At 41.5% G+C, this 15,260-nt stretch overlaps 1 protein-coding gene across 6 annotated transcripts in view; it reads right to left on the bottom strand.

Annotated features, from left to right (window-relative positions):
* The window catches only part of LOC101946771 (sodium channel protein type 5 subunit alpha-like), a 323,447-nt gene that overhangs the window by 132,714 nt on the left and 175,473 nt on the right, over positions 1 to 15,260 (bottom strand). For all 6 annotated transcript variants that reach the window (XM_065582696.1, XM_065582695.1, XM_065582701.1 and 3 more), the window contains one exon: positions 13,132 to 13,488. In XM_065582696.1, the coding sequence (XP_065438768.1) occupies positions 13,132 to 13,488 (357 nt within the window). The remainder of the gene's footprint in view (positions 1 to 13,131; positions 13,489 to 15,260) is intronic.

Below are 15,260 nucleotides of genomic sequence, written 5' to 3'. Positions count from 1 at the left end.
AATTTGGGACAGTAGGAAACTAAGCACTAGTAAGATGCTGCTATTTCATGCACCTTTAGTATACAATGTTACATCTTTTTCTTTTTGGAAGTCAACAATAAATTCTTTCATTTTGTAAACATTTTGTAAGCATGAAGAAGCCTGGCCATGAGCCATTTTTAATCCTAATAAGGGTAAACTTCAATTTGCATTCTATGCTTTACAATAAGAGCTTGCTTCTGATGGCATGTGGATGAGCCGGCACAGGTTCTTTCACCTATTTTGGAAAACCTTGGGAGATGTCATGCATGAAATAATGATACAGACTATGTAGCCAAAAAAGACTGAGAAAGAAGAATGGAATTCAAAAGAAGGTCTTCTGAAGGAGCTGACTTGACCATACTAGTTTAGTAAAGGGTTATATGAAGAATTTAATTTCCAGTGACAATAACCTTATTGCAAAGAGAAATATTTGCAAGGGAAACTTTAGATTTTGTGCTTTATAATTATGGGCTGATGCAGTTTAAGTATCTGCCTACTAGGCATCTACTATTACTACCTGTTATCTACCCCTACCTGGTTTCTCATCAAATGGATGGGGCCTTTTGTGAGTGTACACAGAAGAGAGCATTTTTTGCACCTACCTCTGAAACATCTGGTGCTGGTCACAGGATATTAGACTAGGTGGACCTCTGGTCAATTCCTATGCAAGAAGACTGCTGCCACATGGGACAGGGAAGAGAACTATTCAACCTCTCCAGAACTTCCTACTAAATCCCAACTGAAGACTCCGGGCATGATAATCTTCCCCAGAGTTTCCTGCTAAAGTACAGACTTTTCTTTTTTTGCAGTTTTGGGCCTTAATTTATGTTAATTATCAGATCAATGGGTAAGAGCTTCATTATAAATACTGTATTCCCCTCCAAGGAGATTGTTTTACTTTCAGAGCAGCACTTGTTAGCAACCCCCTTAATCAGTTCTTCCTTTTTAAAAAATGTTTCACCCGCATTTAAATGAGAAAAATGTGTGTTATTAAGTGCTAAATAATTAGTTATTTCAGGATTGCATCATTTGGGCCAAACTCAGCTGCAATTTTTGGGTGGTACATACTTGGGGAAATATAATGAAAAACAAGAAAATTGGCCACAGCAGTTCTAGTTCGGCGTACAGAAAGTCTGAAAAGAAATTAAAACCTATGGAAACTTTCTATAAAAAGTAGCCAGTGTACTAATTCCATGTTAATGCATTTTTGGGGCTAAGAAACTTTAATGAATTGAGGCCTCGTTTCTCTGGGATGAAGCATCCTTTACTAATTTTATAATAAGTGAAGCCCAGGTCTTGAAAACTTGTTGCAAAATGCTTCATGTGTTCTAAAAATGCTGGCAGCTTGACAGACCTTCAGTCATTGACCTTATCTGTGCTTCAAACAAAGCTACTGACCTTATCTTTGGTCCCCAACATGCACCCTTTACTGCCATAGTGACAGCTCTAACAAGCTTTTGCCACTTAAATTCTTGAAATTTGACCTTTGGACTGAAACTTCCACCAGCCATTCCTATTAGAATTCGCATCTATCCTGAGCACAGAAGTATTTTGACTTTATTGACCCTTGTCACTGGTCTTATGGCCGGGATAAATGACGGCACCACACAAAGGCCCTTTTCAGGACTGGTTCTGACCTGCAGTGGCAGGTATGTACAGCTTGAGAAGACTCCCACATGTCTAAGTCCATGTTTCACTTTGCTCTTCCTCCAGCCCATATAAGGAGTGAGTGAACAAGTGGTGCTGAACAGTGCCTTGTACAGATACTCCTGATGTCTGAGAATGTCTCAGACCTAGTCATTAAGGGCCAGATCCAAAGCCCAGTGAAGTCAGCTGGAATCTTTCCACTGACGTCAATGGGCTTTGATTGGGCCACAAGCCAGGACTTCTTGAAGTAAATGCACCTATCCATTGAGCTAGTCAGAGGATTTATATACAGTGCGAGTCATCACTGCACCTAGGCAGTGGCTCACACATAAACTTGACACCTTCTGATCCCTCCCTTAGAGAGACGGAGGGTAGGGGAGTGGAAATATTTGATATTTGAGGTTCCTTTGCTTTGTTGTCACGTACTTTAAAAAGAGAGAAAAAGTGACCCTGAATTTATGTGATTAGATAAACAATCTCGACATTTTCACCAAGTGCATAACTACTTGATAAAATGCATCATTACTGGATACTAGGTAACTACATAGCTCTTGATGGTCCCCTCTCTTTCCCCAATTGCCTTATTATCTGCTCCCCCGCCATCTGTGTCTCAGATGGCGACAGTCCCTGCCTCAGAAAGTATGCAATCTAAAAGATATTCACAGGAGCTGTGCAACACATTGAATTAGAAATGCATCCCCAATCATCATTTGTGCCTTTTCTTGATGTTCTATTTACTTGAGTGCAAACATTGAACAAAAGGCAACATTAGTATGCCAGTCTAATCAAAATAAAATATTTATCACATCCCTAATGCTTTCGTTAGCAGCAGATCCCTTTGCTTTGTTGTTAAATACTTGAAAAAGAGAGAGGAAAAACAACCCTGAATATATGTGATTAGATAAATAAACAATCTGGACATTTTCTTCAAGTACATAACCACTTGATGAAATGCATAATTACTGGCCACTAGGTACCTACATAGGGCTTGATGGTCCCCTCTCAGGTAGACACCCATGGGAGGGGATTCAGGGTAGGAAGTCACCATGAGTTTTTTCTCAGACTTTTCTTCCCATTTTCCAACTGGCTGTAAAGTTCTGCACTCACATTCCTTTGCCCCTTGCAAACAGGCCATCGTTCCGGCCAACAAACCCAGTGGATCTCCCCTAGATAATTGGGAGGCCAAGGCCCCATGCTAGTTTTGCCTTCATACTGGCTCTGTGACCATGTTGCCCTTCCCCTCCTTCCCTTCTATTGGATCCACGCTGTCAGGACTCGTGGCTGTCCTTGGGACACCCTTTGAAGGGGTGTTCTCAGCATCACAATGGGGGGCTACAGAAGGATATATCTGCAGGACCAATAGGGTGTTAGGAAATGACATACTTCCCCACTCAGTCCTGCACCCTATTACGTGGTCTGCTCACTCCCTACCTGCGAGGTTTGAAGCAGGGGAGATGCTGCGGCAATGGTGGCTGATCCCTGCTTCCTTGTGGAAAGGGGGAGATTCAGACATGAATACTAGGGGCTATGATTAGGGCCCTGTATAAATTGTAGGTTTTTTAAAAAAAAATTAAGAAAATTCACCACCGTGTAAATGGCAAAGTTTGCACGGAATGAACTTTACAAGTAACGCTAGCCAGTTTCAAGGATGGAATGAATTTTACAACTCAATTTAGTCAGCTTGACTAACCTTATTTGTAAAATTCCCTCAGTCTTTGACATGGACTAGCTAAGGTAAACTTTTATATTAAAGACTTTGCTGTAGACATTTTCCTTTTAAAAATATTTTTAAAAATTACGGTGATGTTGTGATAGACACAGGGTTCTGATTATGAAAAAGCCCATATTTTGACTAACCTAACATTAATGTACATTTTATAAAAATGTCTATGTAGCCAGGATTTTTGTAGGGCTAGTGCAGGCAGTAGATAGATAAGCTACAGTGTCCTCTCTTTAAAAGTGGACCTGTGGGACAACTGCAGGCGTACGGAGAGACTGAGGAAGCCACAAAATCCTGGCTTTGCTTTGTTCTCAAATATTCATGGAGCATTACAACTATAGAAGCAGCTTTACAGGGCCTGTTCCTTGCCCAGTTTATGCCAGACGAACTTCGAGAGTGCAGATAAGTGATAAGGAAAGGAAAAGGGGTTATATCTAGTTAGGCTTGGCAGAAGTCAAGATTTTAGAATATAATTTTGACAGATAATATTGGTGTTTATTTTTAAGATTTTTAAAATTTGTATCGATTTCAATTTTCACAGTTTCAGGAAATTAGTGGGGGGAGGATGTTAGAGAAGGGCCTGTCATAACAACTATTTAATGGCAGAAGAGACAGATTCAAAAAGTTAAAAGTTTTACTGTTAAAACATAAATTGTCAATATCACAAAGTAAATATCCTTAAGTCAAACTCTAACATGTTCTCCAGCAGCATTTTTCTTTGCCTATATGTAAATTTCAATTATTATGGATGAAAATATTTTTTTCAGTTTGCGTGTGCCCAGTGAGATAGATGTCTATTGACATTTACTGATACAAATCTAATCCTTCTTAGCCTATGTATTATCTATGATCCTTCCTGTATAAATTCTGATATTTATTAAATGAGGAATGAGGTAGGTGAGAGAAAGTGCAAAGGACAACACTGGAAAGCAAGGGGAAGGAAGTGGGTTTTGGAAGTGGGGAGTGAGGACGCATGGTGGACTGAAAGGGAAATGTCATTCCAGGTGTATGGATCAGTGAGAAAAACAGCATGAAGAGAAAAATTGGAGAAGGAGAAAAATGGAGCAGCAAGGTGTGTAGAGTAGGCAGAGGATAAGGAAAGGAGCATTGGGAAATGAAAGGCAGGGATAGAGTCCCTATAGTCCCTTTTAAGGCCTGATACAACTTCCATTAAAGTCAGTGGGATTCTTGGCTTTGCTTTGAAAAAATAAGCTTCTAAATCAGAGGCAGTGTAAATAAATAGGTCTCTTGTGGCTCAGCTCAGTCGCTCTTATTCACATAGTATATAATAGTGCATCTCAGAACAAATTAAAACCAGGAAAAAGACAGCTTAGTCAAACTCCCCTCACAAACTCATAGCAGATGAAATTTTGCCTGAGCAAACTGAAAGGCCTTGCAATGCAGGGCCAGGCAGAGGCACTTGGCTGCCTGATAGGAACTGCAGTACACTCACTCACTGCCTTCCCTCTCACCCTGCCCAGTCTCTCTCTTGGTCCCATCCCATGGTACCATGTGTCTTTTAGTTAACTAACTGGCACTGAGACGTCTGTTCAACACTAACTTCTTTAAACTTACTCTGTGTGTGTTCTTCCTTCTTTCCCATCACTCCGTTCTCTGTCATGCTCTTGCCATCAACCATGCCCTACTACCTTTCTTTCCTCACTACTCCAGCCTTGCCCACCGCTTACACTCACAGTCCTAGACCAAATGACGCCACAGGTGAGGAGCTTCTTCGAACCTCCCCTTCCATTTGTTAAACTTCTGAATACCTTATTTTTTATTGCATTTGTTTCCATTTCACGACTTTGATGCACAATTTACACGCATGATTTATCCCTGTCATATAAGACGATAAATTTGCACGCTAGGATCTGTAAATCTGTATTTATTCATGCCATATATAAGCAAATTAAAAAAAAATTCACTTCCTCCAAGCTTATAGAAACTTTTTAACTTTAAGAATAACTGAAACGTACTAACATCAAGAAATTGAACTGTGCACCAACACTGGATGGACCAGTATTAAATCGTGTTACAGTAGGTGACAGCCTTAAAATGTTAACCCTAGTCCTTTAGTTCAAAATGGTGCTTTTTTGCCTTTGCCCTCGCGAACTGAAGCACAGTATCAGAGAGATCCAATGACTGGCCAATGGCATTTTCAAGTGATAAAATAGCAAGCAACGTCAGTCTCTCATCGGCCATCGTCGATCAAAGATATGTTTTAATGAGTCTGAGTTTCGAAAAGCTGCGCTCACCACTTGTGAAAGTCATCAAACAGTATGTGTTAAGCATGGCAAAAGAAGTAACAGTATTTCTTTTATATTGTTGCATAGATAGGGGTTCGATAGATATCTCTGGCATCTCATTAAATATGTCCTTCATTAGTCACTACTTACACTCAAGTCCTAAAACACAAGTACACTTTCACAATTACACAAAAAAACAAGGTTCACAATATCACAGCAGGGCTCTCACTTAACTTCAGTCCAATCTTGTATCTCACTGTCTGACTGGTGATGCTCCACCCCTTAAATACCTGCAAGGGCGTGGCTGACAACATACTAGGAGGTTGGCGGAAAATGTAGTTCTCAGGAAGGTTCCGTGAGATTCTACAAAAGTCCAGAACATTCTAGGAGGTTAGTGAAAAATGAATCCACATACAGAACACCTGAAAGACGTTACTTCAAAGATTCTATTTTCCCTTTTGTCGCTAACAACAAAAACAGCGCCCCGAGCCCAGCATCCCCCCCCATGCTCGGTACCACCCCCCAGCCCAATTGCAGCCTCTCCCCACTCACTCCCTGCCTATCTCACACACCCCAAACTGACCACAGCCTCTCCCCCTCCTCACTTACTCCCTGCCTCTCACAAACCCCTGCTCCCAATCACAGCCTCTCCCCACTCCCTCACTACCTCTCACCCCCCACTGCCAATCCCAGCCTCTCCCCCCCCATCCCCTGCATCTTACATCACTCCACTTCCAATTGTAGCCTCTCCTCCTCCCCACTCACTCCCTGCCTCTCACAAACCCCTGCTCCCAATCACAGCCTCTCCCCTCCCCAATTACTCCATCCCTCTCACAAACCCCCACTCACAATCTCAGCCTCTCCCCACTCCCTCACTACCTCTGACCCCCCACTGCCAATCCCAGCCTCTCCCCCACACTCATCCCCTGCATCTTTCATCACCCCACTTCCAATTGTAGCCTCTCCCACTCCCCACTCACTTACTGCCTCTCACACAGCGCTACTCCCAATCACAGCCTCTCCCACTCACTCCTTGCTTCTGCCACACCCCCACTCCCAGTCGCAACCTCTATCCATTACCCACTCACTCCCTGCCTCTCATACACCCACGCTCCCAATCGCAGCCTCTCCCCACTCACTCCCTGCCTCTCAGACACCCCCGCTCCCAATCGCAACCTCTTCCCACTCACTCCCTGCCTCTCAGACACCCACGCTCCCAATCGCAGCCTCTTCCCACTCACTCCCTGCCTCTCATACACCCCGCTCCCAATCGCAGACCCTCCCCACTCCCTCCCTCCCTCTCAGACACCCCTGTTCCCAATCGCAGACCCTCCCCACTCCCTCCCTCCCTCTCAGACACCCCTTTTCCCAATCGCAGACCCTCCCCACTCCCTCCCTCCCTCTCAGACACCCCTGTTCCCAATCGCAGCCTCTCCCCACTCACTCCCTGCCTCTCAGACACCCCTGTTCCCAATCGCAGCCTCTCCCCACTCACTCCCTGCCTCTCAGACACTCACGCTCCCAATCGCAGTCTCTCCCCCTCCCCACTCACACCCTGTCTCTCACACATACTTGCTGGCCCCACACACAACTATCGGTGTTCTACACACAATCCCGCTCTACACGCAAGTCCCCTCTCACTGGCTAACCTACGAGACTCTCCGTCACTTGGGAAAGGGAGTTTCTTTCAGATTCTTCCATTTTCTCTACAGGAGAGGGGGTACTTCTCACTGGTCTCCTCCACACCTTGCTCCCTGAAGGGAAAGGTGCTGTTAGTGTTCCAGGAGATGGGGACTAATCAGGGCTTAGTATGCCTCATCTGGTCTAGTCTCAGACCAGGCAGAGTCTGTTGGGTCCTAATCAGCCAGGTGGTAGGCAATCTGCCTAAGCCTCTGCTTGGGGTGAGAGGCAGGGGGAGTCACAGCTGCAAGGTGGGTGGGGGGAGTGGGATAGGCAGCAGGGGAAGAGAAAGGAGATGCCATAGGGAGGGTTCTTGCACCCAGGGAGAGGCATCTGCTGCAGGAAGAGGGTATAGTTACTTTTCCATGTCTCGGTTCTGTATTTCTTCTGCCACCATAGACAATTGCATGGTCTGCCTGAAATACAGGACCAGCCTGTGGAAATGTACACTGAATGTCAATGAAGTCAGGCTCTGTCAGACCAATGGGGGAAGTGAGTTGTAGAGTCTAAAGCCTTAGTCCATCAAGAACAAAGCCTTACTCCATCCTGCCTCAGGATGTACAAATCAAGGGACTGTCAGCAAGTGCTCCTTCACTGATGTCTGTTGTGATGGAATGTGGGGAGAGAGGCTGAAATGTCATGCTTGGATCATCATATCTTCTGTAACTGGCCTTGATTCTCTACTCACACCCCTGCAAATTCTACTGAAGACAAATTTACACTATTTTGTCAATGGAACAAGAGTAACACAGTGGTGAACCAGGTTTGACATATGCTGGCATAAAACCGATTTCAGACTACAGTTTTCATTTAACCTGAATTTACTATCATCCTCCCAGAATTCCATTTCAAGGAACCTTCTAATTAGATTCTCTATCCTGCATGATAAGAGTTATAACCTGAAAACAGAGACGGACGAGCTTTCTGTTTCAAGAATGCTGCCATTTGCAGATTTCTAAGTGTGTCACAATCATGTATCACGTGATGTTAAGGCAGAAAGAATATGCATTAAAGGCTTGTGAGAAATGAAAACAGTGTGGGGGAAAACAGGCTCCAGGCACATCTAGCTTTTTTTAAAACAGAAAAGTTTCCACTGGGTTCCACTAAAGCAGGCCAGTTCAAATCTCATCTAAGCCATGTGGGGCAGCTCCGCTGCCAGGCACTTACATTATCATTGCAGTTAGAGGTTGTTTTTAAACAAAATTGTCCTAAGCCAACTTGAGGTAAAATTGTCACAAATGTTAAAACCTAAATAACTGGCCTCTAATACTGTAGCTTTCCACCTGGTGGTTCTTGTATGTATCAGCCTCATGCCCCTGTTCTTTTAATTCTGTACCACTCCTGCAGGTCCCATTGCTACTTACTACATTCTGTGGCCTAAGATGCTCCATAAAGTACAATGAAGTAACTAAGGAAACCCTAGAGGTCTGGCAGGGTAAGCCTGTTTCCCCTGAATCTTTAAGACATGTTCTGCTGGCCAACTGCTTGATTACTTCCTTTGTTTTCCCTAATTAAACACAATGCATCCTGAGATGTTTATAACCCCAGAAAAAGGAAAGTGGGTAAAGGCAGCAGTGAAATCTGGCAGAGGCTTGTGGTGCTGAAGAAGATGATGTCCCGGAGGTGCTTGGAAGGGGAGGGGGCAGGCATAACTTGGTGGCCTCTCATTAGAGGATGTCACATTGGTATACATCTTCAGAGTAAAAGGGAAAATACTTAGCAAAAGCTTTGAAAGGAGAAGTGCGGGAGTGTATGCGCGCAAACAAGCAGTTTGCAAGGTTGCTGTTTCTGGCATTGCTTTGTCAATCATATTAAAGTATAGTGCTAGTATTCTAACATTTTCAAATTCATCTTACAAAATTCTCCTCTGAGAGGCAAGTGGCATCACATGTAGGTCCTTAGCATCAGCCCGCATGACATAATGAGGCACAAGTAGATTTCACTAACAGCAGCTGGGAATGAGACAGCACCTCATTACAGAACTGACTATATCCTTTTTAAATAACTTGTCTGTAGTTTGCCTCCCTGGTCATTCTATTACAGATTTAAAAGTCCCTATCATTGAACAAAAAAACTTCAGAAACAGACTTCAAAGAGAAACAGCAGAACTAAAATTCATTCGCAAATTTAACATCATTAATCTGGGCTTGAATAGGGACTGGAAGTGGCTGGCTCATTACAGAAGCAGCTTTTTCTCTCCTGGAATTGACACCTCCTCATCTATTATTGGGAATGGACTACATCCACCCTGATTGAATTGGCCCTGTCAACACTGGTTCTCCACTTGTGAAGTAACTCTCTGCTCTCCATGTGTCAGTATATAATGCCCGCATCTGTAACTTTCACGCTATACATCTGAAGAAGTGAGGTTTTTACCCACGAAAGCTTATGCCCAAATAGATCTGTTAGTCTTTAAGGTGCCACCAGACTCCTTGTTGTTTTTGTAGATACAGACTAACACGGCTACCCCCTGGTACTATCTGAAATATGCTAACTCATTTGTAAGATTTTACTGTAAACATAATTATGCAGTTAGAGATTTCAGAAGCTGTTTCCTGTAAGTGTGGGAGAGCCTATTACACTCTTCCTCTGATTTTGTAATACCCTCCAGAGCAACATCAGTGACACTTGAGATGCAATGTGATGACAGCATCATGGTATAATGGTGCTAAAAACAGTTACACAATGCATAATTTCATGGCTATGGTCTAGGGTTCAATGTTATAAAGATAACTCCAATGTCAACTGACTAGCAATAAGCAGAATTCCATATTTACACCATAATACACCAATACACTTTTCAGGGAGTACGGATTTACACTGAAGATTTAGAGTGGTAGCCATGTTAGTCTGTATCAGCTGAATTGGAATTAATTTGCAAACTGGACACCATTAAATTAGGCTTGAATAAAGACTGGAAGTGGATGGGTCATTACACAAAGTAAAACTATTTCCCCAGGCTAATCTTTTCCCCTGCTGTTACTCACACCTTCTTGTCAACTGTTGGAAATGGGCCATCCTGATTATCACTACAAACGTTTTTTTCTCCAGCTGATAATAGCCCACCTTAATTGACTAGTCTCGTTATAGTTGGTATGGCAACACCCATTTTTTCATGTTCTCTGTGTATATATATCTTCCTACTGTATTTTCCACTGCATGCATCCAATGAAGTGGGTTTTAGCCCACGAAAGCTTATGCCCAAATACATTTGTTAGCCTCTAAGGTGCCACAAGTACTCCTCGTTCTTTTTACTGAAGATTTAGGAATTACTAAAATTCTGGCCAACCAACAGCTAAACTGTTACATAGCATGAGGTTATCATGCTACCATGTGTCCCCTTTAGGGTACATCAGAATTTATGTTAGTGAGGCACAACAATATATACAAGACAGATTCAAGAAGCCAAATGTCATGTAATCATAACATTTATGCCATCACCTGTATATATTTAGCTTCATGGAAGGCCAATCCAGTTCATTGGTAAAAAGAGGACTGGAGGAGTTTAAAAAGTAAATATGCTCCACATTATGGAAATACTTAGAGATGGAGCAGGGACAGACGCTGTGGACACTATTCTAAGTACCTATCCATTTATTTCACATATACTTAATCTTGATGTACATGAAGACCCACTATATATGCAGAAATGGTATGCATTCCTTCATGCTCTCAGAGTCTAGGAAAGAGTTCTGAGTCCAACTGAGGTGCAATCCAACATGAAAATATTTTTCTTTTCAGACCTGAGCTCTGCAACTCAGATAAGAAACTAGGAGCAAAATGAGTCGAAAACCTTGTTGACAAAAGATGCCAGTGCCTTAGAATTATTTATAAAAAGAAATCTCCTATATATATTAGTGCACACAGGACTAGAGCCTTCTCCCACTGAAGGATGAAGGATTCATTTAAGCTAATCATATTCTAAACACACTTTGTGACTTTAATTCTATTTAGCAGGTGAGTAAAAGATTCTGGGTCCTACCCAATACTCACTTGAAGGCAATAGGAATTTTTTGACTGATTTCAGTAAGAACAGAACCCATAATCTGCTATCTGATCATTAAGACCAAAATTGTGAAATCTGTGTGTAATGTGGTTCGTTTACATAACTCTCATGATTCAGAATTTGTCATCCTATTTACTTTCCCCTTCTCCCGTTAGGTTAAAAAAAAACCCAAACATTCTCACCCTTTCTCTACCTCTTATGAACTAATTAAGCTACAATAAATCACTTCCAAATTATTTAGCAGTCGCCACATGCCTACAAAATTGTTTCCTGAAAACGATAATGTTAGCATTTGTATTTTCGATAGGCTGGTGACTTCAGAATTATCCATGCTGATGTACTCTACCAGTATCTGTTTTTCCATTTGGAAAGGTTTGCAGATAAGCACTCAGGCTTAAATATATACCATGTTAGTGTAATCTCATCTGAATCTGATTTATATTTCCTGATCCTCACGCAGGCAGGCTAAGGATACACGATGAGCGTTAATACCTAGGGAAAAATGGACTTGACCACTCTCTCTCTGAAAGTAACAGTGAATGATTTGGTTTATTAACTTATTATCTCTCATATTTATTAGATATGATTTTCAGTTTTCTTTAACACAGTTGAGTCCATTGTTTAAATAAGAATAAAACAATTGTTTGGATGAAAGGCGGGGGAAGATTAATTTCCCAGGTCCTCTGCCAACCCTCAAGAAAGAAGCATATTCGATATGCAGAAAAAAATTCACTGTGTCCTAATTCTTCAGGCCAAATGTAGCTTCAAAGGAAAATCTGTAAAAAGTGCACATTTAAAAAAACTATTTCATTACCTTTTGTAAAACCAGATTTTAATATTTACATTGTTTTGCAGTCAACAGCCATAAAAGATAATTTGCAATCTCTATAAAATATTTTCAATATAATTCTGATCTTTTTAATTTAGTTTAGCTTTCAAATATAAATGCCTCGCTCTGCTTCCTTCAATTCCTTTCCCCATAGTCATGGTATCCTATACGAAGAGCTTCAAACCAAAATGCTGAGTTCTGAAAAGAATAATGTAAAGCAAACAGGGACAAAATCCACTGTTAAACAGCTTACTGTATCAACACCAAACCCATCAGATCCATAATGTCACACTCGGTAAGCTGAATAAGCAAAACATTTCCACAATGACTGCAAGCCAGCAAAGTGTTCCATAAAATGACAACAGGGACATAAGATTCAGCCTTAATAGGTTCAGAGCTTATGTAACTCATTCTTTACTTATGGGATATTCTACTAGAAAACAAACAAGGAAGTGACTTTACAGTAAACATAACCTAAACTCCATAGACCAAGCAGGCTACACACATTCAAGGACAGTGCAAAGACACAATATTAGCTGTAAGGTTTGTATGTTCTTGTCCAAAAATTAACTGAACTAAAAATAGCTTCTGGTATGGAGACAGTTAAATTGAATTCACTCTTGTATACAGCACATGGTCCATGAATCACTTACATCGGAGTAAAACACACAAGCCTTTAGTGGAACTTAAGTAAAAGGAATCATTATCATCAATTCAAGTTCCTTTTTTCTACTGAAAACCTTTATGTTCCTCTGAGAATTAATGCCTAATTTTTTTCAAAATCAGTAAAGCAATTCTGCAGTTTTTGTCCTTGAGGTATGAAAAAGAGTTCTTTGGGTGAAAAAGAAAGTAGACTATTTTCCAGAAAGTAACAGATATGAAATACCTGTGCATCACGGGAGATCTGTAACTTCTTGAGAGAAAAGGGAGTACATTTGCATACAAACAATAGAAATAGGAAAAAACAATCATGAAAACTCACCACTAGGTTTCCTATCACCATGACCAGCAAGAAGACGAGAAGGCACAATGGTTGTCCAGCTACTTCCATACAATCCCACATGGTTTCAATCCATTCTCCACAGAGAATTCGGAATATAATAAGGAATGAATGGAAGAAATCGTTCATGTGCCAGCGGGGCAAATTGTTATTAGGGCTTATCTTGCTGACTTTTATTAAGTAGTCTTTTCCAAAAAGCTGCATTCCTACCACAGCGAAAATAAAGACTATGATCGCCAGAACCAGGGTGAGGTTACCCAGGGCACCCACTGAGTTACCAATGATTTTAATGAGAGTATTTAAGGTTGGCCAGGACTTTGCCAATTTGAAGACTCTCAGCTGTGAACAAAACATAAAACAGTCTCAGTTAATAGAACAACAGACATTCCTGGTACTGAATTGTTAAAAAATGGGTAAAAATATTAAATATTTTTAATACTAGGAAACAATGTGCAGTACAGAGTGATTTTAGCAGCAGTTTTGTTAGACTCACGATAGCCATACTTATTACAGTACAATTTGTGCTTCTCATATGACAGGCAATGATTTTTTTCAGAAAATATGCTATGCAGCATTAGGAATAGAGGGTGTGTCCATCTTTCCAGACTACTGTACCCCTTTCAGGAGTCGGATTTGTCTTGTGTACTCCAAGTTTCACCTCACTTAAAAACTATTTGCTTACAACATCAGACATAAAAATACAAAAGTGTCACAGCACACTACTGCTGAAAAACGGCTGACTTTCTCATTCATACCATATAACTATAAAATAAATCAATTGGAATATAAATATTGTTCTTACATTTCAGTGTATAGTATATAGAGCAGGATAAACAAATCGTATAAAATTTTAGTTTGTACTGACTTTGCTAGTGCTTTTTATATTGCCTGTTGTAAAACTAGGCAAATATCTAGATAAGCTGATGTACCCCCTGGAAGACCTCTGCATACCCCTCGGGGTACAGGTACCTCTGGTTGAGAACCACTGTCCTATGTTACCAATTCCTTGCCACTGAATGTTAGGGACAGAGGGTTGTGAAAGCAGGGAGAGAGAACATAGCCTCAGTCCTTAACATTACCTTTTGTGTTCCTGTGTCTCAAAAAAGATAACTTTAAACAAGCTGCCTGGACTTTTAAGGGCCCAATCCCACAAAGGGAGGTGCTCTCCTGCGTGTTCCTGAGTAGGCCTTAGCAAGATGCTGCTACCTTTGAATCCCAGAGATTCGCCTCTGTGCAGAGGACCATATAGGGTTGCCAACCCTCCAGTATTGGCCTGGAGTCTCCAGGAATTAAAGACTAATCTTTAATTAAAGATTATGTCATGTGATGAAATCTCCAGGAATACATCCAACCAAAATTGACAACTCTAGGACCATAAGGCCTATAAATCACTTAAATCCCACTTAAGACCTATTTTGAGGACTTAATGGTGCCTAGGTTTTATACTGGCTCTCTGCACAGGGGTTAATTTAATGCCTACTGAAGAGGGTTTGTGGGAGGCATTCAGCCACTGGCAACATCAGGCCATACTTTTTCAATTTTCAGGGAGCAAATATTTATAGATGGTAAAGTTAGGGCAGCTAAGTCTTCTTGAAAAGAAAAGTTTGTTTTCATGATCTTGCAAAACTTGTGAAGCAACATAATGGGCAGAATGATTAGCACGGACATCTTGGTACATGAATGCGACACAAGTGTCAGGCTAGCAAGAAAACTACTTTTCTGTTCCAATGCATCAACAGATTCTCCCATTAATGGAGGGTCACCCCTCTGCACATTTAAAGGGATTGACAGTGAAGGATTTTCACTGCAAGACAGGTTTGTGTTTTGGTGATAGGTTCTGGGGGAAAAAATCAGTTTGCGATTAATGCAGAGCTATCCACTTTTGACTACATTTAAAAATACAGTGGCATGTTTATTATGTATTTAAGGAATAAAAACCTGTAAAGTGACATGTTACTAGTTCTTGAGCAGGGGTCGGCAACCTCTGGCACGCAGCTCACCAGGATAAGCACCCTGGCGGGCCGGGCCAGTTTGTTTACCTGCCGCGTCCACAGGTTCGGCCGATCGCAGCTCCCATTGGCTGCGATTCGCTGCTCCAGGCCAATGGGGGT

The sequence above is a fragment of the Chrysemys picta genome, chromosome 2 (genome assembly GCF_011386835.1).
Source record: "Chrysemys picta bellii isolate R12L10 chromosome 2, ASM1138683v2, whole genome shotgun sequence".
NCBI lineage: Eukaryota > Metazoa > Chordata > Testudines > Emydidae > Chrysemys > Chrysemys picta.
Note: the sequence above shows the minus strand (reverse complement) of the source record. Positions and strands in the feature narration are given on the sequence as shown.